Source organism: Neomonachus schauinslandi, chromosome 4 (assembly GCF_002201575.2).
Source record: "Neomonachus schauinslandi chromosome 4, ASM220157v2, whole genome shotgun sequence".
In the NCBI taxonomy this organism is placed as follows: Eukaryota; Metazoa; Chordata; class Mammalia; order Carnivora; family Phocidae; genus Neomonachus; species Neomonachus schauinslandi.
The window spans coordinates 10892586-10917051 of NC_058406.1; the positions used below are offsets into that span (position 1 = coordinate 10892586).

The window sequence follows — 24466 nt, forward strand, 5'->3', positions numbered from 1 at the left end:
CCCCTCCCACCCCTGCTGGCCCCTTAGTGGCCCTCACCCAAGAAACAGATGCCACCTGAGAGTCCTGTCCCAGCCATTAGAAACTATGGGCCCCAGTCAATGTCACCTGCCCTGTTTCTCAGGCTCTCACCAACCCGCGCTCCCAACCTTGGCACCGCTTCTCCTGAGGTCCCCCCTCCAGCAGCTCAGCCTCTGCCAAGTCACCCTTGATTATTTTTCCAGGAGAGTCTGGCCCTGAGCATCTGGGAGACTCTGCAGCCCAGGCCCTGAGAGGCTCTGCTCCGGATCCTGGAAGCACAGAGTTCAAGGGGATGAGGATGGGGATTCCAGCATTCTCACACCCTCAAGTCCTCGAGTTCATTTTGGACATGGAATCTATCGAGAGGGAATCCTTTCTCAATCCGCACCCCACTGAGCTCCCAGCCCAAACGAACCTCTTCTCGTTCAGGGCTCCCAGCCCTCGGCCCGGAACACTCAGAGGAACGCTTACTGCCCTGCCCATCAGGGAGCTCCAGCGGCGCTGAGCAGGGTCTCACCTCTGCAGCTCCAGCTCGAGCGCAAGGTGTGCATGGCAGATGCTCAGCGAATGTGGGAGGGAGGAAGGGATGGATGGATGGACGGACGGATAGACGGATGGACGGATGGGTGGCTTCTGGTACACAGTATGTCAGCACCCCACAGACTGGGCAAACAAAACAGTCAAGTCTTCAAACAAGTTAATCCAGGAAATCCACTCCACGGGGCTCCCCTCTGCAGATATTCACAACCCCCAACCCGCACCCCATGGCGCTTCTTTAGCTCTGATTACCTACCAAGGCCAGCAAATCAGGTCAGGCCCCTACACGTCAGCACTGTAACTTGGGCAGTCTGGACCACTGGCGTAACCGCATCCCCTGACCAGGGCTCCCTGCATCAAGGCCAAGTCAGCAGGGGCCGGCCCTAGCTCCCGCCTCCGCCCAGTTGCTCCCAGTGAGAACACAGTTTTCTCCCTGGCCACGCCAAGACACAGCTAGAGGCACCTCTGGGGCCCAGAGAAGGTTCCAGTGATCCACAGAACATTCCCCGAAGTCTCACTCCGTCACTCAGTCGCACATATCTCGGCATAAGGACGGGTCACGGCCAGGGCTGACTGGTCCATCCACACTGTGGCCGCAGCGTGGAGCCCACAATACCTTTAGGGCCCACGAAAATCTTTCGGTTTCTTATAAAATCAGCAGGAAAAGAATACAATCCGGGCTTCTAGTCCATTATACCAGCTTAGATTATATTAGTCTTTATACCTATGCAGTCAGAAAACATGCTTTTTAAGTATTTTTTGATGGAGGAAGGGGCCCACGAAGGCCAAAGGGCCCAGCGATGTCCAGACTCAAGATTTCTCGTAAGAAGCAGACAACAGCAAGAAGAGCAGCCAACACTTACATGGAGTTTGCCGAATGCCAGGCACTCCCTGCAGTAAGAAGCAGTACCATTTTTTACCCCCATTTTACTGATGAGGGCACAGAAGCACAGAGAGGTTGAGCCATTAACACAAGGTCACACAGCCAGGAAGCGATGGCTCTGGGTTTTCCCTCCTTCACGAGTGTGGCCCAGCAGTAGGCAAAGCCCGCAACATCCCGTCTCCAGAATGTGAAGCAGATGAAGGAGACCTCGGTTTTCCCCAAGCCTCCAAGCCAGGAAGGTCCCCTAAAGCTGATGCTGTCTCCGCCTCCAAGCAGCCAGCAACTTCCCTCCAAAAAAAAGGTCAGTTTCTCTGGGGATGTTCCGAAAAAGAAAAAAAGCAAAGACTCTTCGTCTGGGACCTCACTCCTCGTGCCCCTGCGCGTTTGCGGCTATCCCTATGTTCGGGTGCAGGTTCGAATGTGGGGCACGTGGCTCTGCACGCGTTACAGATGAGGGGGTGCTTCCTATGTACGACGCTGGTGCATGTGTGTCTGTGGATATGGAGGCGTGGGTGTGCGTGTCTGTCTGTCTGTCTGTGCTCGTGCAGCTACGGGAAGGTGCACGGGACTGAGGTGGGCACCGAGAGATTGCTGTATGTCCGAGGGGAAACCAGCAAACTTCCACACGTAGAAGACCGGTTCATCATTTCCCCAGGTTGCTCGAGAGAAACTGAGGCCCATGGGCACCTGGGTGGCTCAGTCAGTGAAGCGTCTGCCTTCGGCTCAGGTCATGACCCCAGGGTCCTGGGATGGAGCCCCACATCGGGCTCCCTGCTCAGGGGGGAGCCTGCTTCTCCCTCTCCCTCTGCTGCTCCCCCTGCTTGTGCTCTCTCTCTCTCTCTTTCTGACAAATAAATAAGTAAAATCTTAAAAAAAGAGAGAGAGGGAAACTTAGGCCCAAAGAGCTTGCCCAAGATCCAGGTCCCTAAGTGAGCTAGAAACCAGGAGCCTTCTCTCCAGCTGCCTGAGCCCTGTCGCCCCCAAGATCTGCCACGGAGCTCGGTCCACATCTCCGTGTCCAACATTAGTCTGCAGGCCAGGCAGACCCTTTGCAGAGCTTGGCCACCAGCTGCTCTGGGTCTGAGGTGGATTGGCAGTAGCCACTGACCCCGCTGGCAGGACCGGCCCCTCGAATTCAACAGAAAGTTCCCCACAGCCTGAGATCCCAACACCCCAGGCCTGGGGCTTGAGATCATCACAGCAGGACAGACCCTCTTATCCATACCCTTACACTCCCTGTCTTTATGTCTCTTTTTATCAAAACTTTCTTGATTTTTATATTACCAAAGTAATGCATGCTTGTTTTTAAAAAGAATCTAAGCTGTATAAATTACATAAGTTAGAGTCCTTCCCTACCCTCAGATACCCACTGTTAACAGCAGAGTGCAGAGTTTTCTGAATTGCTTTTAGGAAATAATTCCTAAGGTGGGCAGTGGGCTCAGTTCAAAAAACGACTTCCAAGGAGCATCAGATGAATAGAAAGGGGAGGGAGAGCAGAATCTAACTGGGCCGGCCAAAGGCAGGCCTTGGCTCAAATGGCTTACTACAAGGCCCTACAACGGACGGGCTGACCCCAAACTGCCAGGGCTCTGGATGGAAATTCTGGACACGCAGAGCTTTGGACCCACCACAAACCCCACCGCAAACCCAGATCTGCCGCTTGACCCTGACATTCAAGTCATGGAGTCTTGGGACGGACAGGAGCCTGGGATGCATCTGGTCCTATGCACCCATTTTAGAGACAGGGAGAAGAGGACTTTGCAGGGAGATAAGTGGGTTGGCTCTGGGGAGGAATTTGGCCAACTGGGCACCTTCCAGGGGCTGCCTGGACCTCAGCCTCCATCTGGGGCAGGAAGGCAGGGGGCACCCCAAGACCAGAAAATATTAGTCGAATGAAGGAGAAAGAGGAGAGGAAGAGAGAGAAGGAAACAGTGTATCACCGTAGGATGAACCCCAGCCCGTTGTCAGAAGTCCTGACTTCAGACCCTGGCTCGGGTGCTGCCCCACTGTGTGACCCTGGGCAGTCGCTGACCCTCTGAGTCTCGGCTTCCTCCTCTTCCTTGAGCAGATAAAAGCATCTCCTTTGTGTTGTTGGGACAATTGGGTGACTCCAAGAAGTACCAGGCACAATGCCCTGTAGACGATAACTAAAGAGAATGAGTTAGGGAGAGAGGATGAGAACAGGCTCCAGGCAGAGAGGTGGGGGGGTCCCCCAAACCTGCAAGCCTCAGAATTTGCTGTCTCAGGAGATTTGGGAGATCCATGCCCCTGAGCCAACCCCATCTCCTGCCCAAATTAAACAGTAACCACCCAAGGTCAGGGAAAGGGCCTTGTCAGAACAGGTTTCTTTCCAAGGGGTGGCTCAGCCTTGAGCAGATGGGCCCACCCCCACACCTGCCTATAAGTGAATCCCCACCTGCTTCAACAGCCACTCGGTCCTCAGCCAATCCCACTAGCAGCATGTTGGGTATCACTGTCTTCGCCGCGCTCCTGGCCTGTGGTAAGCTGTGGGTTGGGAACCAGCTGCAGCCAGCTGTCTCCCGGGGACAAGGAGAGGAGCAGGGGGCCCAGAAAAGGAGTTCTGGGGTGACCAGCTGCATGTCAGCTAAGCCACTTACCTGCTTAGCAACTCTGCTTTCATATCTGCAGAATAGGGCTGAGGATGTGGCCTGGGGACACAGTAACTGCCCATCCTGGGCTCACTCCAGGGACCGGAAAGGCCTAGCTTTCCTAGTGTTGCATCTCTGCCTTGGGGATTGATGCTTGTGCTCACCCGTTTTGGGGGCCTTCTCCCAGATAGGAATCAAGGCACTTGGCTTGACTGTCACTTACTCTCAGCAGGACCTTGACAAGCCCCTTTACCTCTTTAAATCTCACTGACTCTTTTGACAAATGAGAGCACTTGATTAAGAGTCCTTCCAGCTAACAACAACAACAGTCATAAATAATAATAGCAGCTCCTGTTTGTTGCATGGTTACTATGTGCCAGGCACTGTGCTAAGCCCTTTGCATTCAGGAGCTGATATGATCCTTGAGAGGCAGGGCCTATTAATATCTCCATTTTACAGATAGGAATGAGGCTCGGTATCTTGCCTAAGATCGCATGACTGGTTAGTAGTAGAGCTGGAATTTGAGACCGGGTCTGTCTCCATGCAGAGCACATGCTCTTGACCTCTCCACACAGCTCCCCAACTCTGACAGTCTGGACCCTTGGATTCAGTGCTTGCATACCCCCATTATGCTGTGGTCTAAAAAGGGACCACAGGGTAAGGATGAAGGACACAGGTAGACCTGGGCGCACACACACCCCTACTTTTGTATTTCCTTCAGTGTGTTCAACATTCACTCTGTTCCAGGCCTTTCACCAAACTCTTCTTATGCATTGTCTAATTTGAGTCTTCGGGACAAACTCACCAGGTTAGCGCCATTCTTCCCATTTCACAGAACGGGAAGCTGAGGCCCAGAGAGCTAGATGGCTTCCCCAAAGCCGTGCAGTGAAACCTTAACCAATGTCCGCCCAGCCCCAAAGTCTATGCTCTTTCCCCCTGCCCCTTCCCTGCTGGGGATGCCAGCCCCTCTCACCTGTGCGCTTCCTCTCCTGGGTCCCCCAGCCTCCAGCTGCGGGGTCCCCATCTTCCAGCCCAACCTATCAGCCCGAGTGGTGGGAGGAGACAGTGCCAGGCCCCACAGCTGGCCCTGGCAGGTAAGCATGCCGCTGCAGGGGTGGGAGGCGGGCTGGAGAGGGTGGCGGGGTGCAGGTCCCGGGGCTGATGCGTGGCCCTCCTGCGCCTCGCTCCAGATCTCTCTCCAGTACCTCAAGAATGGCAAATGGAGACATACATGCGGCGGCACCTTGATTGCCAATAACTACGTCCTCACAGCTGCCCATTGCATCAGGTAAATGGGGCCAGTGGGAGCCTAAGAAGCTGCTTCTATTGAGCACCTACTCCACACTCCAGGCACAGGGCTAAATAAGCTACTTACATCCAGTAACTCAGTTGTTCACTTACTCATTCAACACGTATTTATTGTGCACCCCCGATGTGCCAGGGAACACAGCAGCCAGGACAAATTCTGTGCATCCAGGGAGCTTAGACTCCGGCAAAAGAGCAACAGGCCATTAAAGAAGTAAATATATAACATATCAAGTGGCAGTGAAGAAAAATAAGGCGGGATAAAAAGTACAAGGGGTCCTATTTTAAATGAGGTGGCCAGGGAAAGATCTCTCTGAAAAGGGGGTATCTGAGCAAAGACCTGAAGGAAGTAAGGGAAAGGTGTCCCGGGCAGAGGGATGAGCGAGTGCAAAGACCAGGAGGAGGGAGCCTACTTGGTAGGTTGGGGAAATAACGAGGAAGCGGGTTCGGCAGGAGCAGAGTGTGTGAGGGGGGCAGGAGGTGGGTGAGAGAGGAGATCATATGGGCAGGAAGCAGTGGTGACTTGGACTAGCTCACCTCGCAGCCGCCTTGGGAGGTGATTCCAAAACTGTCTTCCGCCACACGGATGAGGGAACTGAGGCCCGAGACCGCCCACCTAGGAATCAAGATAGACTTGACTCCAAGAGCAGGGTCCTTACCCTGAGCCCTGGGAAGGGTCAGTGCAGATTGTCTATCTGTGGTCAGTACAGAGTGTCTCTCCCTCCCCACCCCCACTCCTGCAAACGATTCCCACGGTGGCCACAGGGCTGGGTCACAAAGCCCTGAGTTCCCTCCCTACACCACTGGCCGGCGAGGGCAGGAAGCCACGCTGACCCAGCCCCCTGCCTCTGCTCAGCAACACCCTGACCTACCGCGTGGCCCTGGGGAAGAACAACCTGGTGGTGGAGGATGAGAAAGGCTCCGTGTTTGCAAATGTGGACTCCATCATTGTCCATGAGAAGTGGAACTCCTTACTGGTGCGGTGAGTGCTGACCGTCTCACGGCCCCCAGGGGGAAGCGCGCAGGAAGGAGGGGGTCCCCTGACATGGAGCTGCAGAGCCTGCCCCCACCCTGTCCCTGGACCATTGTTCCCATTTCACAAAGGGAAGCTGAGGCCCAGAGAGCTAGATGGCTTCCCCAAAGCCGTGCAATGAAACCTGAACCAATGTCCGCCCAGCCCCAAGGTCTATGCTCTTTCCCCCTGCCCCCTCCCCGCTGAACAGCCAGCAGATGACCCCTTTATACAAAATGGGAAAATGCTAAGTGGAGACAGACTCCTCTCCCATCTCGCTCATGGGCCAAGCTTTCCCAGGGGTACACAGGGAATAAAAACCCCGAGGCCCCCACGATGTCTTGCCTGAAGTCTCTGAGCCAGGACTCACCTTCACGGAGTGCCTATGGCATATGCCCACATGGCAATAAGCACTTTATATACCACGACTTATTTAATCCTCACGACAGCCCTAGACAAGGACCCGAGACTCAGAGAGGTTAAGAAATATGCCCCAGGTCACACAGCCCAGTGTGTGGCAGAACGGGGAATCAAACCAGGTCTGTCTAGGGTCACCAGCTTTCATTCTGTTAACGTGAAAATATTAAAAATTGCATCTGCCAGGGCCCCTCTTTGATCATTTCCAATTGGCTCTAGTTTCTGGTTAATACATAGCCTGCAATGGCTCGGAAAGCTCCTGCCTCCCCACCGTAGAGCCCTACAGGACCGGAAGGCACAGGAGGCAGATGCCTCCTCTAAAGGGGCGGGCCATGGCCTTAGAAGGCGGATCGTTTGTCCAGTAAGGAACTGGCGGTCTAGGATATTCATGGAGGACTCCTGGTCACCCTAGGCTTGACTCCCCCCTGACAGTCTGGGCTGCTTAGCACTGACTTGTGCGGCCAAGGCCCTCCTACGCACTCACCACCTCCGCTTTGGCTTCCAGCAACGACATCGCTCTCATCAAGCTGGCGGAGCCCGTGCAACTGAGCGACACCATCCAGGTGGCCTGCCTGCCGGAGGTGGACTCCCTGCTGTCTCAAGACTACCCTTGCTACGTCACAGGCTGGGGCCGCCTCTGGAGTGAGTACAGCCCCTCCTCCCTTCCCCCCCCCCCACCACCGCATATCATGAGAGCCTTCCTGGAGGAAGCAGCTCCTGTAATAAGCATACCACCCACATTTGCCCACCACTTTTCCTTTCTGTGTAAACATCTTCTCACCTTTTTTACCTTTGTAATAATAACAGCTAATATTTACTAAGCATGTACCACGTGGCAGACACTCTAACAAGCGCATAGAAGGGGTGTTGTGAGGATAAATGGATTAGAAGTTGTCAGGTGCTTAGAACAGTGCTTGGCGCATACTTAGTGCCATCTAAGTGACTACAAAATAAACTAAATAAGCCATTGGGGGTAGGGGATTAGCGCTTACGGTAAACCGGATGCCTAAGTTAAAAGGTTGCATGCAAATAAATGAAAGTATGGGAGACTTAGAAGAAAATGCAGGTCAATACTTGGAAAATCTTGGAGTGAGAAAGACCTCTACTGACGTGACACGGCAGTCAGAGACCTACAGGAAGTGATTGACAATGGAAACCGCAGAATCCAAATTAAAGATAACTCCATGGTTATTCCTCTAGGGCTTTCTACAGATTAGTTCTGCCGCCGGTGGGCTCCCCCTGTTCCACCCTTAGAGGGGTCCTGACCCACACTTTGGGACCATAGGCTCGGAGTCGTACCTCTCGATTAAGGGCCCATGTGTGGGTCCCACAAAGTCTAGCCAGAGCTCACTGGGTCCTGCCCCGGCCCCATCCAGCCCTCTGTTCCCTGAAGGCTCGGCGCTGCCTGGCTGACGCAGGGCCACCCTCTGTCCTCTCTCCCAGCCAACGGCCCCATTGCCGACGAGCTACAGCAGGGCCTACAGCGCGTGGTGGATCACGCCACGTGCACCCAGAAAGACTGGTGGGGCAACATGGTGAAGGACACGATGGTGTGTGCGGGGGGTGACGGTGTCATCTCAGCTTGCAACGTGAGTGTCCAGGGCCCTGCGCCCCGTCCCTCTTCCAGGTGGCCGAGTGAAAGGGGGCAGTGAGGAGGGCAAAGGAGGGTGGGAGTGGGCGAGCCACACGAGTGAGCCAGTGAGCCCTTTCCCTGGTTGGGCCCAGGAGGCTTAGGGGAAACTTGTCACCCCCACCCCTGAGCACCGCGGCGAGGGCAGGAGTATCCGAGGTGGAGTCCCAGTCCCACCACTTGGTAGCTGTGCCATCTCACGCAGGCTGCTCGCCCTCTCTGCACCTCAATTTTCCCATCTATAAAACGGAGACGCCGTGAGCACGGGGCTGGTGTGAGGACCGAATCTGACAAGTATAGAAGAGACTTCGGTGAAGTCTCTGCACATGCTCCTCCACGCCATCAGCTCCATCGATCCAGGGAGGCAGAGGACTTAGGGAGTCTGACACAGAAACATCTAGAACAATCAGACACTGTCCTGTTTCCAAACACACAGCCCCTTTACCCACTCCCACCTTCCTCACTTTCTCAGGTCTCCAACACCCCTCCGGGCTCCCGGCATCCTCACCTCCCTGGGCAGCTCGCAGAGCCTTACACATAGTGACCTGAATGGCTAGGGAAACCGAGGCACAGAGAGGGTTATCATTAGCCCAAGATCACACAGCAACCTAAGAGCTAGTCTGGCACCCCCAAACTGCATCTCCTCTGCCTCCCTCACCGTGGACAGGCTGAGGCCAAATTAGGGGGCACCGGCCCATATCCCCCACTGTGACCTGCCCACCCCTGCCTCCCAAGCCTGCCTCTGGGGGAGGTCCCGTGGCTGACGAGAGCCTGGTCTGGCACAGGGGGACTCGGGCGGCCCACTGAACTGCCAGGCTGAGAACGGTTTCTGGGAGTTGCGGGGCATCGTCAGCTTCGGCTCTGGGCTGGGCTGCAACACTCTGAAGAAGCCCACGGTCTTCACCCGCGTGTCCGCCTACATCAACTGGATCAACGAGGTGGGTGCCTGTCTCTGAGCCCTTCTTCCTGCCCCCCCTTGCCCTTCCCCTACTCACCTGCTCCTTCGCCCACCCGTTCACCCGTTCACTCGTGTGCTTACACGTTCACACACCCATTCGGGAGGCCCCGAGTGCTGAGCTGGGTGCGGTGAGGGGCACAATCACTGACTTCATCCATTCATCCGCTGGCCTCAGCAAATCCTTACAGCTCCATCCCAGGCACCACACACCCATGGCCCCAGAGTGAAACGTGGCCCCATGAGAGCAGGGCCCAGCAGGGGGGAGGGGTCAGCATGGGTGGTGGGGGAACAGAGGGTCACCCTGGGCTCTGAGCCTTCGTGCCGGGGGCAGGGTGTGTTCTGAGCCCCATTTGCCCAGTGGTCTGAAGTGCTGAGGGGCTCAGCAGAGCAAGACTGGCTTGTCAAGACCCAGGGCTGCCTGCCATGCCCCCGTTCCTACTCTCGGGCAGTGTTCTCTCCAGAGGGGGCACACACACACCCCTCCACCCAAGTCCCTCACCCTGTTCTCTGCTCTTCCAGAAAATGCAGCAGTGATTCATCCTTGGGAGCCTGCAACCCCAATAAAACTCCTTCCCCACTCAGGCTGCCTTCATTTCTTGATGTGTGCCTCCCCTGCGGGGTCCCGGGCTCTGTAGGGGCTGCCCCTCGCCACACCAGGGATGCAAAGAGAGCCCCCCTCAGCCAGCCTGGTTAGACTGTGGGGTAAGCTGCTGGGGTGCTAACGGAAGGGGAATCTCAGAAAGCCCCATGGTAGCCTGAGAGGATAGAAGTTAGGACACACCAGACGCTTGCCCCCCAACATTTCACACGCTGTGAACCACAGTCACCTGATCAAATCACCCCCTTCCTGATCCTTCCTCCACAGAGGAGTCTGGTGGGTCCTCAGGCCCCCCAGCTGCAGGTGGACGATGGGGTCTCCCCAAGAGCAGCTCCCCAACCTGAAAACGATGGCCAAAGGAGGATGCCCGTTACACTAGGTCCCTGAGAAAGAGGCTCCCCAGTAGGCCCCTACCCCAGAGCAGACCCCATAACTGCTGTCAGCCTGGGATCTCTGAGTCAAAAAGTGTTTCATGAGCCCTGACTTATGCCAGCCCTGTTCTGGGCACCGTGAGGAGGACGAGGCCCCAGCGCCTCCCTCAGGGGGCACAGGTTTGAGGAAAAGAGTGGTTTCCACACGTAGTCACAGCAGGTCAGAGCTGGAAAAGCTTGCACTGTATCAGACGGGCAGGGAAACTGAGGCCTGGAGAGAAGACAGAGCTGGGCCAGGTCAGGATGACCAGTAACGCATGACCCCCAGAGGCTCGGGGAAGGGAGCCCTCCTGAGGCCAACAAGAGGGCAAGTGGAGCCCAAAAAGAGGGTGATCCAGTGTCCAAGTGGGGCTCTGGACCCCTGAGCATGGTGCTCCTGAGAATGCACTCATCTATGGAGGGAGTGCACCCACCCCGGCTCTGGACTCCTGCTGGGAGTGCCCCCGGCTACAGCAGCCTCTGTCTGGTTGGTCCTGAGCTGTCAGCTTTCCCCCATCAGAGTACGGCTCCCGGAGGTGGGGACCAGACACACCTCCCATACCTTACTAGACCAAGGCGATTCTCAGGAAAGATTTTAGCTACTCAACAAGCGAAGAGGCCCTCAAGCAGCCTGGCATCCACTCAGTCCTGGGACTCCAGGGCTGGTTCAGACAAGATCTCTGTTCTGCAGGAGACAGACCGAGAGATTCCTGAATTCCCTGGTGTGAGTATGAAGGTTGCAGTACAGACCAGGAGCATAGAAAGGGGAACTGCAATCGGTGTCAGTTGGGAGGAAGAGTCTAGGATGGCTTCCTGGAGGTGGTGATGCCTAAGCTGAGTCTTAAAATGTGAATAGAAGGTACCCAAGTATAGAAGATGCTGCTGGTGGCTTGACCCAAACTTCATTCCCAGCCGCCTCCTTGTGTGCCTGTCTCTGTGTCTACTGGAGGTTATAAATGCTAAATAGTTGCTGTCCTCAGGTCCCTTGCAGCTACAATAATAAAATAAAAGCTAACACATATTGAGCACTTACTATGTGCCAGGCACTATTCTACAGGTTTTTGCATATATTACCTCACTGAATCTCCAAAACGACCCTATGAGGTGTTTTACCGATGAAAAAATTGAGGCTAGAGAGGGCTGGTGACTTCCCAAGGTGATTTAACTAGGAGGTGATGGGGCTGGGATCCAGATGTTAGTGATCTGGCTCCAGAACCCATGCTTTTGACCACCATGCTCTTGACCACCATGCTCTAATGCCCTGCAAGAATACGAATATGGATGTGATGCACGGAGCTGAGGCAGCCATCTTGTGGCCAAGAGAACTGCAGCTATGAGCTCCACCATCACCAAGCTGCAAATCCAATGCCAGCAACCAGGCTCTGAATGCCTTACTATGTGAAAAAAATAAACCTGCATTTGTTTTAACCACTGTAATCAAACCTGTATTTGTTTTAACCACCATAATCAGGTTGTCCGTTACCTGCAGTTCGGCACACGCCTCACTGGTACCCGGGGAGATAACATAAGGGATGGTTTTCCTGACGAGAGAGAAGGGCATGGAAGACATCTCCAAGCAGCAGGTGTTGCTAGAGCATAAAGTGCAGGGCAGGGATAGAGGGACCAATGATCCTGGTACTGAGTAGTTTTCCAGGATGTGGGCACTTCCAGAGCTAAGACTGGGACAGTCCCAGACAAACTGGGATGGTTGGCCACCCAAGCAGGGAGTGACAAGAGATGTGTCTGGAAAGTGAGCAAAAGCCCTTCACGGACAGCCTTGTGGCTATGGCAGAGGACTGTTGGAACTTTATTCTGAGGGCAGCGGAGAGCCATAGAAAGGTTGTAGATAGAGAAGGGACCCCTGGGTGCAGATATGTACCCCCAAAGTGTGCATCTGACAGCTGTATGCAGGGTGATTTGGAGCAGGCAAGAGTGGAGGCAGGGAGGCCAGCTGGGAGGCCATCTGGGAGGCTACTGCAATGAACTAGGACAAAATCAACATGGCCCGACCTAGGCAGTGATGGAGAGAGGGGTTCAGTAACAATTCAGCACTTATTTAAGAGGCATCCGTGTCGTGTTGCAGAGCTGCACCCCCCATCTCAAATCTAAATAAGCTTTTGTGAATGTGTTTGAATTATCCAAATTACTTTTTATTAGCTAATAAAGGATAAAACACAAGCCATGGCTCTGTTCATTCAACGAAAGTGTAAAATTCTCAGACTCGGGGATGAGAGCCCCTGTCGCGTCCCACGCCTTTCTGTGGCAAACAGAAAAGCAGCCCTCCCGTGATGTCCACGTCCTGATCTCCAGGATCTGCAAGTGTGTTACCTTGTGTTGCAAAAGGGATTTTGCGGATGTGATTGATGTGTGGCCTCAGGATGGGGAGAGTATCCTGCCTTACCAAGCTGAGCCCTATGTCATCACAAGGGAGGCAGGAAGTTTGGAGGCAGAGGGGGGATAAGGGATAAGGGCAGGAGCAGGGGGTCAGAGTCAGATGGAGATTTGAAGACGTTCCGCTGCTGGCTTTGCAGATGGAGGAAGGGGTCACAAGCCAAGGAAGGCAGGCAGCCTCTAGAGGCTGGAAAAGGCTGGGAAAGGGGTTCTCCCCGAGAGCCTCCAGATTGAACCAGAGCTTTATAGCCCATTTGAGACTGACTGTGGACCTCTGGCCTCCAGAGCTATAAGAGAATTACTCTATGTGTTTTAGGCCTCTGCATGTGTGATAGTTTGTTAAAGCAGCAATAGGGAATAAGTATGCCATCCCTCCTCCCTTCTGGCAAAATCTAGAGTATGCCATGGGAGTGCAGGGAGAAGGAAGGGAGGGGTCATGAGGGACTCCCTTGGGTGACAGCAAGGATCTGTGGACTTTGTCAAGAGGTCACAAACCAATGGTTGGAAGCGAGGGAAAGTGGGCACTGGGGCACTGAACCTCCCACCTCCACCTTCCGCCTTGGCAGAGGAACCCCTGGCCTGGGGGCCCAGAGCCCCACATGCCAACGACCACTGAGTGCTGTGGGGAGCCTAACGCAGTCGCTGAGGATTGAGCGCTGGTGATCTGTGTGCCAGGCGCCACCCCCGGGCTTCAGGCGGCCAATCTCTTAATAATCATGACAACCCTGGGGCGCCTGGGTGGCTCAGTCGGTTAAGCGACTGCCTTCGGCTCAGGTCATGATCCCGGAGTCCCTGGATCGAGTCCCGCATCGGGCTCCCTGCTCGGCGGGAAGTCTGCTTCCCCCTCTGCCCTCTTCCCTCTCGTGCTCTCTGTCTCTCATTCTCTCTCTCTCTCAAATAAATAAATAAAATCTTTAAAAAATAATAATAATAATAATCATGACAACCCTGACTATTATCCCCCTTTACAGATGAGGAAATTGAGGCTCAGGGAGGTTTAACAACTCTCCCAAGATCACACAGCAAGTAACGGGCACCACGACCTAAACCCAGCCTGTGTGACTAACAACTATGTTACTCTGCCATTAGTCCCCAAATCTTAAGGACACCCCCTCCTGCGCCCCCCTCCCCCGGCACAGTGCAGTCCCCTAGGGGCCCTGCCAGAGCTATAAGAGACCTCTGGGGAGGTCTGCCAGGGAGAGGTGCAGCATGGGTGTGCTGACAAGCCTCAAGGAAGCTGCCAGTGAGTCCAGATTGACAGGAAACCGAGAGAGGAATTATTTTTTTAATTTATTTTTTTAAGATTTTATTTATTTTTATTTGAGAGAGAAAGCGAGCATGCGCACGCATGCACACGCACGCACACAGCAGGGGGAGTGGGAGAGGGAGAAGCAGAGTCCCCGCGGAGCAGGGAGCCCGATGTGGGGCTTGATCCCAGGACCCCGAGATCATGACCTGAGCTGAAGGCAGAGGCTTCACCGACTGAGCCACCCAGGCGCCCCTCGAGAGGAGAATGACTGCTCACAGGTGTTCACAAGCAGCTTGCACGCACCGTATCAGCTAGTGGTGGCGTGAATAATAGCCCCGGGTGACAACCAACCACAGACCCTCCGTGGCATCCGATGACAAGCATTTCCTATTCACACATCTGAGGTCAGTTGGGGGTCAGTTAGGTGGCCCCGATGATTTGGGCTGGAATCACCCCTAGCCAGGGCTCTGCAGCCGCTGAGCTGGTCTGGCTGGGACAGCTCGGCTCCACGTGTCTCTCACCCCCCTCCTGGAAGGACACAGCAGAGTGACAAGGCTGAAGCCTTGAGTACAGGGAAGGCTGAAGAATCAGGCCCACGTTGGCAATCCCAGCCCCTCCACATTACCTCTGGCACAAATTAAGAGCACAAACTATGACAGGGCAGAAGGAAGGGCACTCACTGGGACGAAGCTCTGCACTCCACCACCACTGACAAGGAGGATCATGGCCGAGTCACTTAGTCTCTCAGAGCCTCAGTTTCCCTATCTGTAAAATGGGCCTCTGCCCTCCTTCCCTGTCGGGAGCCAGTAAAATAATGGAGCCTTGTGATAAGTGTCATTAGTACTATTGACCTCATACCTGGGCCCTGTGAGCAGCCCTTCCCTCTCGCTTTCATTCCTTCGGAGACAGAGCCTCATTCCTAGCAGGCCTGTGTGGCCAGTGTCTGCGAAGGTTCGTTTGGTGGCAGACTGGGGTGGGGGATGTAAAGGCAGAGAATAAACACAAAGTCTCTTCCCAAAGCATCAATTTCCTATGAAGACTGGGTGGGAAGGAAAAAAAAAATTATATTAAACCCAGCTATGCTATGAAGTAAGCTGCAAAATTCAGATTCAGCTTTCCGGAGGAGAGATGAGACTTCTGAGACCTTTTGTGATGTGACTGCTGAGCGCTAGATGCCAGATCATTGCTCCACTGCGAACTAGAGCCTGCAAACCAAGTATGTTTTGTAAATAAAGTTTTATTGGAACGCAGCTACGCCATATGGCTGCTTTTCCGCTGTACCAGCGAGCTGACTGCTTGTAGCCAAGACCGTACGGCCCGAGAGCCTAAAATATTTACTATCTGGTCCTTTACAGAAGAAGTTTGCCAACCTCCATCTACTAGGATTCTTTGAGGAAAATTTGAAGAATGCTGTGCTATTCTAATACTTGAGGCCTGCAGGTCTGAGGATTCAAGAGTGAACGTTTTAGGGGCGCCTGGCTGGCCCAATGGGTTAAGCCTCCGGCTCTTGATTTTGGCTCAGGTCATGATCTCAGGGTCATGAGATTGAGCCCTGCCTCAGGCTCCACACAAAGTGCAGAGTCTGCTTGAGATTCTCTCTCTCCCTCTCCTTCTGCCCCTCCCCCCACTCGCACTCTCTCTCTCCCCCCCTCAAATAAATAATAAATAAATAATAAAATCTGAAAGAGTGAACATTTTAGTACACATTTACTTGCCCTAATCCGGTTCTTCCCGTATTTCAACATGCAGAAGAACCCCCTGAGTATTTTATTAAATAAACAGCAGATGCTGAATAGGCAGGTCTGGGTGGGAGGGTCTGCATTTCTAACCAGATCCTAATCAGATCCTAAACTATGCTTCTGCCGCTGGTCCAGACCACCCTCTGAGGAGCAAGGATCCAAACCATGAGCTTAAGGTGAGTCCTGTAAGTACCTTTTGAAGGATACATTGACCATCCTTGAGTATAAAGAACCAAAAAGAAGGGGGAACAGTGGCCAGGACACAGAAGCACAAGGGGTGTAAACCCAAGCCCCTAACCACCGAACAATACGGCTTCTCAGAGGAATCCTTTTGAATGAGTCATAAACCCCATGAGAAGTGCACCTCTGCATCTCCCTGCCCACACGGAGACCTCAAGGACCCAGCCCAGCTCACAAGTTTCCAGATTGCCTTGTTGTCCAACAACATATAAATAAGGAACTAAGGCCCAGAGGGGAGAGCGGAATGTGGGGTCACTTGCTCTCTGCTGGCCTAAATTTCATTCCCTCTCCGGAAGCCTGGAGTTTTGTTTCTGCCCGCTCCTGGCCCCCCTCCATCTTCTCCCCATGGTCTGGGTGGAGCCTTATGCTCAGATGTAGGGGCGGGACTTGTGCTCCAGCCCTGGCCAATCAACACATTGCATCCCCTCTCCAGCACAACAACTGGTTCAGGGGTGACCTGAGGCAGGTCCAATCAGAGCATCACAGGACTTCTGTTGGAGTCCTACTAGAAGGCTTTCACCCACCCCTCTATTGGGTCGGTGTGAGACTACAGAAGGAAAGTGGGAAGAAAGAGGAAGAAAGGGTGATTTTGCTCCCCAGGGTATATTTGGCAATGTGTGGAGAGATTTCTGGTTGCCACAACTTGGGGGAAGGGACTCCTGGCATCTAGTGGCTGGAGGCCAGGGATGCTGCCAAACATCCTACAGTACACAGGACGGCCCTGATAACAAAGAATCCTTGCCCAAAATAGTGCCACAGTTGAGAAACCCTGGGCCAGAGATTCTGTAGCCATCTTGTTCCTGGAGCTGCTACAGTCCACTCAATAGAGCCTGAGAGTGGCCCCTCACTGTGGAAGACAGAGCCCCAAGACGGAGAGGAGCGGAGTCCTGGATCCAGCTTTGCCTGAAGCTAACATGCTCCTGGACTTTTCCGTTTTGTGGCCCAATCAATGACCAGCTTCCGCTTGTTTGAAGTTTTCTATCACCTTTAACCCCTCACAGCAACGTGGTGAAACAGACTGGCCATATATCCCTCTCTCTGTTTTATAGATGGGCAACCCCAGACCAGAGAGCCTGTGTGACTTACCCAAGGTCACACAGCAAGCCCAGGACATATGCCAAACTGGTATTTGTTCAGTGACCTCATACAGGACAAACCTTATTTTTATAGTAAACACAGCTACATGGAGCAGAATGCCAAATTCACATTAATTTTTGAGATAAATAGAACACTTTAGAAATAGTTTGTTGTGGTAGTGACTGCAGCTGACTATAATCAAGAACCCAAACTGGGGGGCCTGGGTGGCTCAGTTGGTTAGGCGACTGCCTTCGGCTCAGGTCATGATCCCGGAGTCCCAGGACTGAGTCCCGCATCGGGCTCCCTGCTTAGCAGGGAGTCTCCTCCTTCCTCTGACCCTAGCCCCTCTTGTGCTCTCTCTCTCACTCTCTCTCTCTCAAATAAATAAAATAAAATCTTAAAAAAAAAAAAAAAAAGAACCCAAACTGTTAGGAGGACTTAGGGGTAGCGTTGGAACTAGAACCCCAGTGTTCTGATTTCCAGTCCAGCCGGATTCTGCACCCCTGCCTCCCTCACCTTCAAGTGACCCTTGGGTGATGACAAAACTCTTCACACCAGTTTTCTCAGCCTTACGGCAATCCTGCAGTTGGGGCTGTTGCTGGACCAAAGTGGGCCCATTGCACTGGAGACCGAATCTACACCAGGCAGAAGTCACTTTATTTTTTTTTTTTTAAAGATTTTATTTATTTATTTGAGAGAGCGAGAATGAGAGAGAGTACATGAGAGGGGGGAGGGTCAGAGAGAGAAGCAGGCTCCTCGCCGAGCAGGGAGCCCGATGCGGGACTCGATCCTGGGACTCCAGGATCATGACCTGAGCCGAAGGCAGTCGCTTAACCAACTGAGCCACCCAGACGTCCCAGAAGTCACTTTATTTGTACAAACAAGGAGGTCACTGGGGAATAGCTTCCAAAGCCGGGACTCCCCAGCAGACTCCTTTTATTAGGGCTTAAGATGAATATTCAGAGGGAGTTTTAACATTCTAATGAAGCTGAGGTAATTGTTGGAGAATTTCTGATTCATCTGGGCAGGCGTGGTCCCCAAACGTTTCTTTTCCTGTTCTTCCAATTCATTAGTTAGTGTCTAAAAGATGACATGGACAGGCCAAAGCTTCTAGGACTTTTCTGAGCTTAGGAGGTCAGTCCTGAGTTCAGGGGATCAATCCTGAGCTCAAGGGGTCAAGGGGTCTCACACCTGTGACAGGACCCAGATGGTGACTGGGGAAACTCAGGCCCATAAGATGAGTGAACTGTCCAAGATAGAACGTCCAAATCTGACTCAGTGAGGACTTGAGCCCAGGTCTTCTTTTTTTTTTTTTTTTAAAGATTTTATTTATTTGACACAGAGAGAGAGACACAGTGAGAGAGGGAACACAAGCAGGGGGAGTGGGAGAGGGAGAAGCAGGCTTCCCGCGGAGCAGGGAGCCCGATGCAGGGCTCGATCCCAGGATCCTGGGATCATGACCTGAGCCGAAGGCAGACGCTTAACGACTGAGCCACCCAGGCGCCCCAGACTTGAGCCCAGGTCTTAACTGTTGACGTCCACTTTCTTCTCTGCCTTTCCGGCTATGGTCACAGAGGAGGGCTCTCTCCCCAAAGCCTGGCCTGCCTGGCACTGGGCCCTGACCACAATCAAGGAGGCTGAGAGTCTAAGGAAGAGTGAGGAAACCCTTCATCTTCTCCACCCTTCCTCCACCAAAAACAAGGGGCTTCTTGCAGGACGAGATTCAGAAGGCCAGCACCAGTGGCATCAAGAAAAGGGACTTTGAAAACAGATCAACCTAGGTTGGCATTCCTGTTCTACCTTAGAAGCTGTGTGATCTTGGGCAAGCCACTTTACCTCTCTGAACCTCAGCTTCCTCGTCTAATATTTGGAACCCTCTTGCAGGGTTTGGTAAAGCTTAAATAAGACATGCAAATACATCTAACATATATGTGGTGTTTGGCAAGTGTCAGCCCCCTTTCTAAGAAGGTCCTGCTTTGACCCCATTTGGAAGATGAAGTTATCAGAGAAGGTGCAAACTGCTGTTGTCTTGGGGGCAGACAATAAAACACACCTTGATCCATCCCAACCAAGCCTTCCTCTGCTAGTACTCTCTCTCTCGCCCCGTGGCTGGCGCTGGCGCTGCCAAACCCCAGTTGTGCAGATCTATCTTGTGCTCCTCTCCTGTAAGTACATTCCCTGTGTTTTTCAAATCCTCACCATAATGTTACAACGTTTCTCTCCCTGTTTCACTGATGGGCAGGCGCCAGGCCTAGAAACGTACGTGACTCATACAAGGTTACACGGCAAGCCATGGCACAGCCTAGAACAGAATCCTCAACCTTGGCACCATTGACATTGGGGGCGGGATAATTCCTTGTGAGGAGCTGCCCTGTGCATTGTGGGATGCTTAGCAGCCCCTCTCGTCTCTACCCACTAAATGCCCGTAGTGCCCCAGGCCCTACCATGACAACTGAGAATGTCTCCAGACAGTGCCAGATGTCCCCTGGCCGGGAATGCCAGCCCTACTGGGGGCATTCAGCATGCCAACATGATCTTTTCTTTGAAAACACAACTCTGAGGACCGACAACCACTATTTTCCTTCTTTCTCTAACACATAACATAATCTCTTAAAAGCAAATAGAACCCATATCTCCATATCCACCTTTGGCATCTTTTTCAAAGTATTTCCAGGGTGACAGGTGAGAAGAGAAATGGAAAAAAATATTTGCACACAGGCCCTTTGTTCCACTTGGCTTCGAGAAAAATCCCCATCTTCTGTATTCCTAGTGTATCTCTGGCCTGTAAGCCGACTCATAAAGCCAGGGCCTGAGGCAGAGCCACACTTAGAGGACTCCTACAGACACACGGTGACCAGGGCCCTACTGCTGTCTGCACTGGTGTCTGGAGGTGAGCCCTGTCACCCAGAGGCACTTTCCCAGTCCCCCGGTGGGTTGGGGCCCTCCCTGCCCACACTGGACTCAGTCCTATGGTTTAAGAAAGCTGGATGGAAGTTCCAAAGAAGTAGAGCGAAGGGCAGGACACTGACTTCTTGGGATCTTTCCAGAACAAGGATTTTTTTTCTTTGGGGTTTGGGAATGCAGCAAGTGTAGTTATATTGTTTGAATGCGTCACTACTTCCTGGACCCGAAACCCTTTCTCTTTTTAGAACACTTAGCTGTGGGCTCCCCACTTAGGGGCCGCAGCTGCCCAGGGTGGTTGGAAGTGAAGGTGGGAAGCCCAACAGCTGGCCCCGGAAGGTAAGTAAACCCACACTCCACTTCTCCCCTCCCTGCACTTACCTACCTCACATCATCCCTTTGCCCCCCACCATGGGGTCTATGGCACTGGCAAAGATCAGGAAAATTCACTAATAAAATACATTTCTGTGGCCTTTGGTGATCCTTGGAGCTGGAGGGAGAGGTGCCTTCTCCAGTTTGGGTAAGGAACTGCCCCACTCCACTCCCCATAAAGCACGAATTCACAAGGAGAGTCTTACCCTGGTGATCAACCACACGCTGGCTTACAAATGTACTGTTAGCCTATGAACCATTCACGCCACCTTTGCAAATGTTCCTTGCTTTAAGGAACCAATCAGTGCTGTTCATGCAAATGACTTCTCAACTACAGGCCAACTGATTTTAACCAATGAAAGTAAATGTTTCCTTGCCGTGAAGTAAGCATAGTGATATTAAGACTCGAAAATGCTGGGTGCGGCACAGACACAAATTACTAGGACCTATCAGTCGTGGGACTCCCAAAGGATATATGGAGGATGACATTGACATAAACAAATATAGGAAAATCTCTCTTATCTGACGTGAGTGGGACTGCGTAAGTGAAAAGTTGGCTAGAGAGATTATTACAAATCACACATATTCTTTAAACATTTTAATTTAAAACTTGTAAATAGATGTGTTCACCAATCCTTTGGGTTCTTCACTTTCTATCTTCTATAAACCACTGCCATCATATATCACCCATAATTCCATTTCTTGAAAATAGCACAATGACTTTGAGACACTCACGAAGCAATCTGCATGAGTCCTTCCAGATTTTTACCACCTTCCTTCCCAGGCTTTCAGCTTTCCCTCAGACACCTAATCCCGTAGTGATTTCTTAAGGTCACGGTTATCCAGTGTCTTCCAAGCGTTTCACTTTGTTTCTGCATAAATCACAACTCACTTTTTGAACTCCCGTTTCATTGGCTACATGCTTAAATAATTTACATAATGGCAGTGTGAGCCGTTTGGGAACAAAGGAGCCGAAAGGGGATGAGCGGACAAGCTCCACGCCAGCCTCTCAATTAAGAGAACTTCGGCTCTCTGCTCCTCCCCGTTCGACAGACAGCCGCATCTTCTGGTGCAGTGCCAGCCGCGTCCCCGAGACACGATGGTGAAAGTCAGAGTGAACGGATTTGGCTGTATGGGGCGCCTGGTCACCAGGGCTGCTTTTAACTCTGGCAAAGTGGATATTGTCGCCATCAATGACCCCTTCATTGACCTCGACTACATGGTCTACATGTTCCAGTATGATTCCACCCATGGCAAATTCCACGGCACAGTCAAGGCTGAGAACGGGAAGCTTGTCATCAATGGAAAGTCTATCTCCATCTTCCAGGAGGGAGATCCCGCCAGCATCAAATGGGGTGATGCTGGTGCTGAGTATGTTGTGGAGTCCACTGGGGTCTTCACCACCATGGAGAAGGCTGGGGCTCACTTGAAGGGCGGGGCCAAGAGGGTCATCATCTCTGCTCCTTTTGCCGATGCCCCCATGTTTGTGATGGGTGTGAACCATGAGAAGTATGACAACTCCCTCAAGATTGCCAGCAATGCCTCCTGCACCACCAACTGCTTGGCTCCTCTGGCCAAGGTCATCCATGACAACTTCAGCATCATGGAGGGATTCGATGCCGGGGCTGGCATTGCTCTCAACAACCACTTTGTCATGCTCATTTCCTGGTATGACAATGAATTTGGCTACAGCAACCGGGTGGTGGACCTTATGGTCCACATGGCCTCCAAGGAGTAAGAGCCCCCTGGACCACCAGCCCCAGCGAGAGCAAGAGGAAGAGAGAGGCCCTCAGCTGCTGGGGAGTCCCTGCCGCAACTTATCCCCCCAAACACTGAGAATCTCCCGACCTCCACTGTTTCCATCCCAGACCCCCTGAAGAAGGGGAGGGGCTTGGGGAGCCCTACCTTGTCATGTACCATCAATAAAGTATACTGTACCCAGCCAAAAAAAAAAAAAAGAGAGAGCTTCAGTCGCAGAATGAGGACTGATATTTCACAATGTAGGACTTGGCTCTGTGTGCATGCCAGCGCTCCTCCTTTTCTCAGGCTCCTGCAGTAATTTTTCTCTGGGAAGTTGGAAGAGGAGCCATCTACCTGCCCCTCCACCCCCATAGCAGAGGTCACCTTTGTGCTGAGAACCCACCGGTGCTGCCTGTGAAAATATTGCCCCACCCTCTGGACCAGTTGGCACGGCTCATACAAATGAATCCTTGCCTTGGGAACCAATTAGTCTTGGAGGAGTCTTTCCATTCCCTGCTTCTGCTGCCCTGGGAGATTTTTTTTTACTGGGCTGGGTGGGCAGGTCAAGCAGGGTTGGGACGAGGATGAGACAAGCAAGACACCCACGTTGGGGCAAAATTTAAGAGGGTACCACGCAACTCAGTAACCAGCATGAATACTATATTAATGTATTTTTTAATCAAACTTAATGTAAAAATAACCCATGAACAGTATACCAAAATTTTAAACAAAGCCAGGATTCATATAACCCAGCTCAGCAATTCCTGAGAGGCCTCTTTATTCTCCACTCACCCAAGATTGTGGCCCTAGGTTACAATCCACCAGGCACTCGAAAATAAGTGCTAGGTGCTTTAGAACGAAAGTAAGATGTATAGTTTCCAAACTACGTTTCTAGAGCCAGACAATCCGGGCTCAAATCCCTCTTCCGCCACATACCAGCTGCGTGACCAGGAGCAACTCAATTTAACTCTCTCAGTGGTTAATATTAAAAATATCTAACAGCCTTTATGGCAAGGACCATATCACGCAAATTTTTGTGGGCTGCCTTAGTTTACTCATCTGTGAAATGGGAACAATAATAGTGCCTCATGGGATTGTTCCGATGATGATGTGAGCTGATCCACATCCTGAGCTCAGAATAGTGTCTGGTATATGGTAAGTGCTCAAATGATCAGAAGTTTTGATTACTCATCATCCTGAGAGCCCTGAACACTGGGTATTAGGATCTCCATTCTCCAGATAAGGTAATGAGGGCTCAGAAAGGTTATATAAATGCCCCCAAATCACCCAGTTAGCCTGAGGGAAAGTGGGGATTTACATCTGGTTCAATCCTCGCTCTTTTGGCCACACTTCGTTGCCCACAAATAATATCTTTTCCAATGAGCTGAGAGGCCCGCCCTGGGCTGCCAGAGCACCTGCAGCTCAGCGGTGGGAGGGCTGCAGCTGCCCAGGGTCTCCGACGACCAACAGCTGGGCCCTGACAGCTGCCCGCCGCATCGGGTGACCGCTATTCCCGACACCGCTCGCCCCGACAGCCAGCACGCATCTCTGCAAGTTGGAACCTGGCCAGAGTACTGAGGGGTCTGTGGGGAGGAGGAGACCCATGTCCTGTCCTCTTGGGGGTACTAGATGTGGTCTCCAGATCTGGAACTGAGTTCCCATGAGCGATTTGAATGACCTCAAGCTTCAATGTCATCACTGGCCAAAAAAAAAAAAAAAAAAGCAGACAACTGAATGTGGATTAAATGAGATGATGCGTTAAAGGGCCTGTCACTTAGTAAGGGCTCAGTGAAAGTGAGCAGTCACCATTACAAAGACCCACAAGGGTGGGGGTGGTGGGTGCCTGGGTAGCTCAATCGGTTAAGCATCTGACTCTTGATTTCGGCTCAGGTCGTGATCTCAGGGTTGTGAGATCGAGCCCCGCATCAGGCTCCACGCTCAGCCCAGAGTCTGCTTGTCCCTTTCCCTCCGCCCGCTTGTACTCTCTCTCTCTCCCAATCTCTAAAATAAATAAATAAAATCTTAAAAAAATGAAATGAAAAAAAGGCCCACAAGGGAAAGAAAAGGCTCTATGATGTTCATTGTTCACCTGTCGTCCTCCCCCCCATGACCTCTGCTTATCTACATCAGTGGGACCCCCTCCACTGCCAGAGTTGCCCTTTCTCCCCACCTAATTTATGAGCTCTGCGAGGTGGTGGGGAAAGAATAGAGGCCAGGAGTCAGGAGTCCTGACTCCTAGTTCGGGATTCTCACTGACTAGCTGTGAGACTCTGGATCAGTTACTCTTCTCTGAGCCTCAGTTTCCCCCCTAAAAATGAGAGGTGGGAGATTCAATTAGAAAATGCCCCTGAGGGCAAATGACTCCTATTTTCTTTATGT

At 52.5% G+C, this 24466-nt stretch overlaps 2 protein-coding genes across 2 annotated transcripts; both read left to right on the top strand.

Annotated features, from left to right (window-relative positions):
• Positions 1-3822: 3822 nt before the first annotated feature.
• LOC110574688 (chymotrypsin-C-like) lies at positions 3823-9951 on the top strand. The gene is made up of 8 exons (XM_021683463.1): positions 3823-3939; positions 5051-5142; positions 5239-5336; positions 6210-6335; positions 7288-7424; positions 8226-8371; positions 9198-9350; positions 9890-9951. Exons 1-8 carry the CDS (start codon positions 3900-3902, stop codon positions 9902-9904), a joined length of 807 nt encoding a protein of 268 aa, XP_021539138.1. The 5' UTR covers positions 3823-3899; the 3' UTR covers positions 9905-9951.
• Positions 9952-15922: 5971 nt separating this feature from the next.
• LOC110575364 (glyceraldehyde-3-phosphate dehydrogenase-like) lies at positions 15923-22085 on the top strand. Its single transcript, XM_021684379.2, has 2 exons — positions 15923-15933; positions 21368-22085. Exons 1-2 carry the CDS (start codon positions 15923-15925, stop codon positions 22083-22085), a joined length of 729 nt encoding a protein of 242 aa, XP_021540054.2.
• Positions 22086-24466: the final 2381 nt, after the last annotated feature.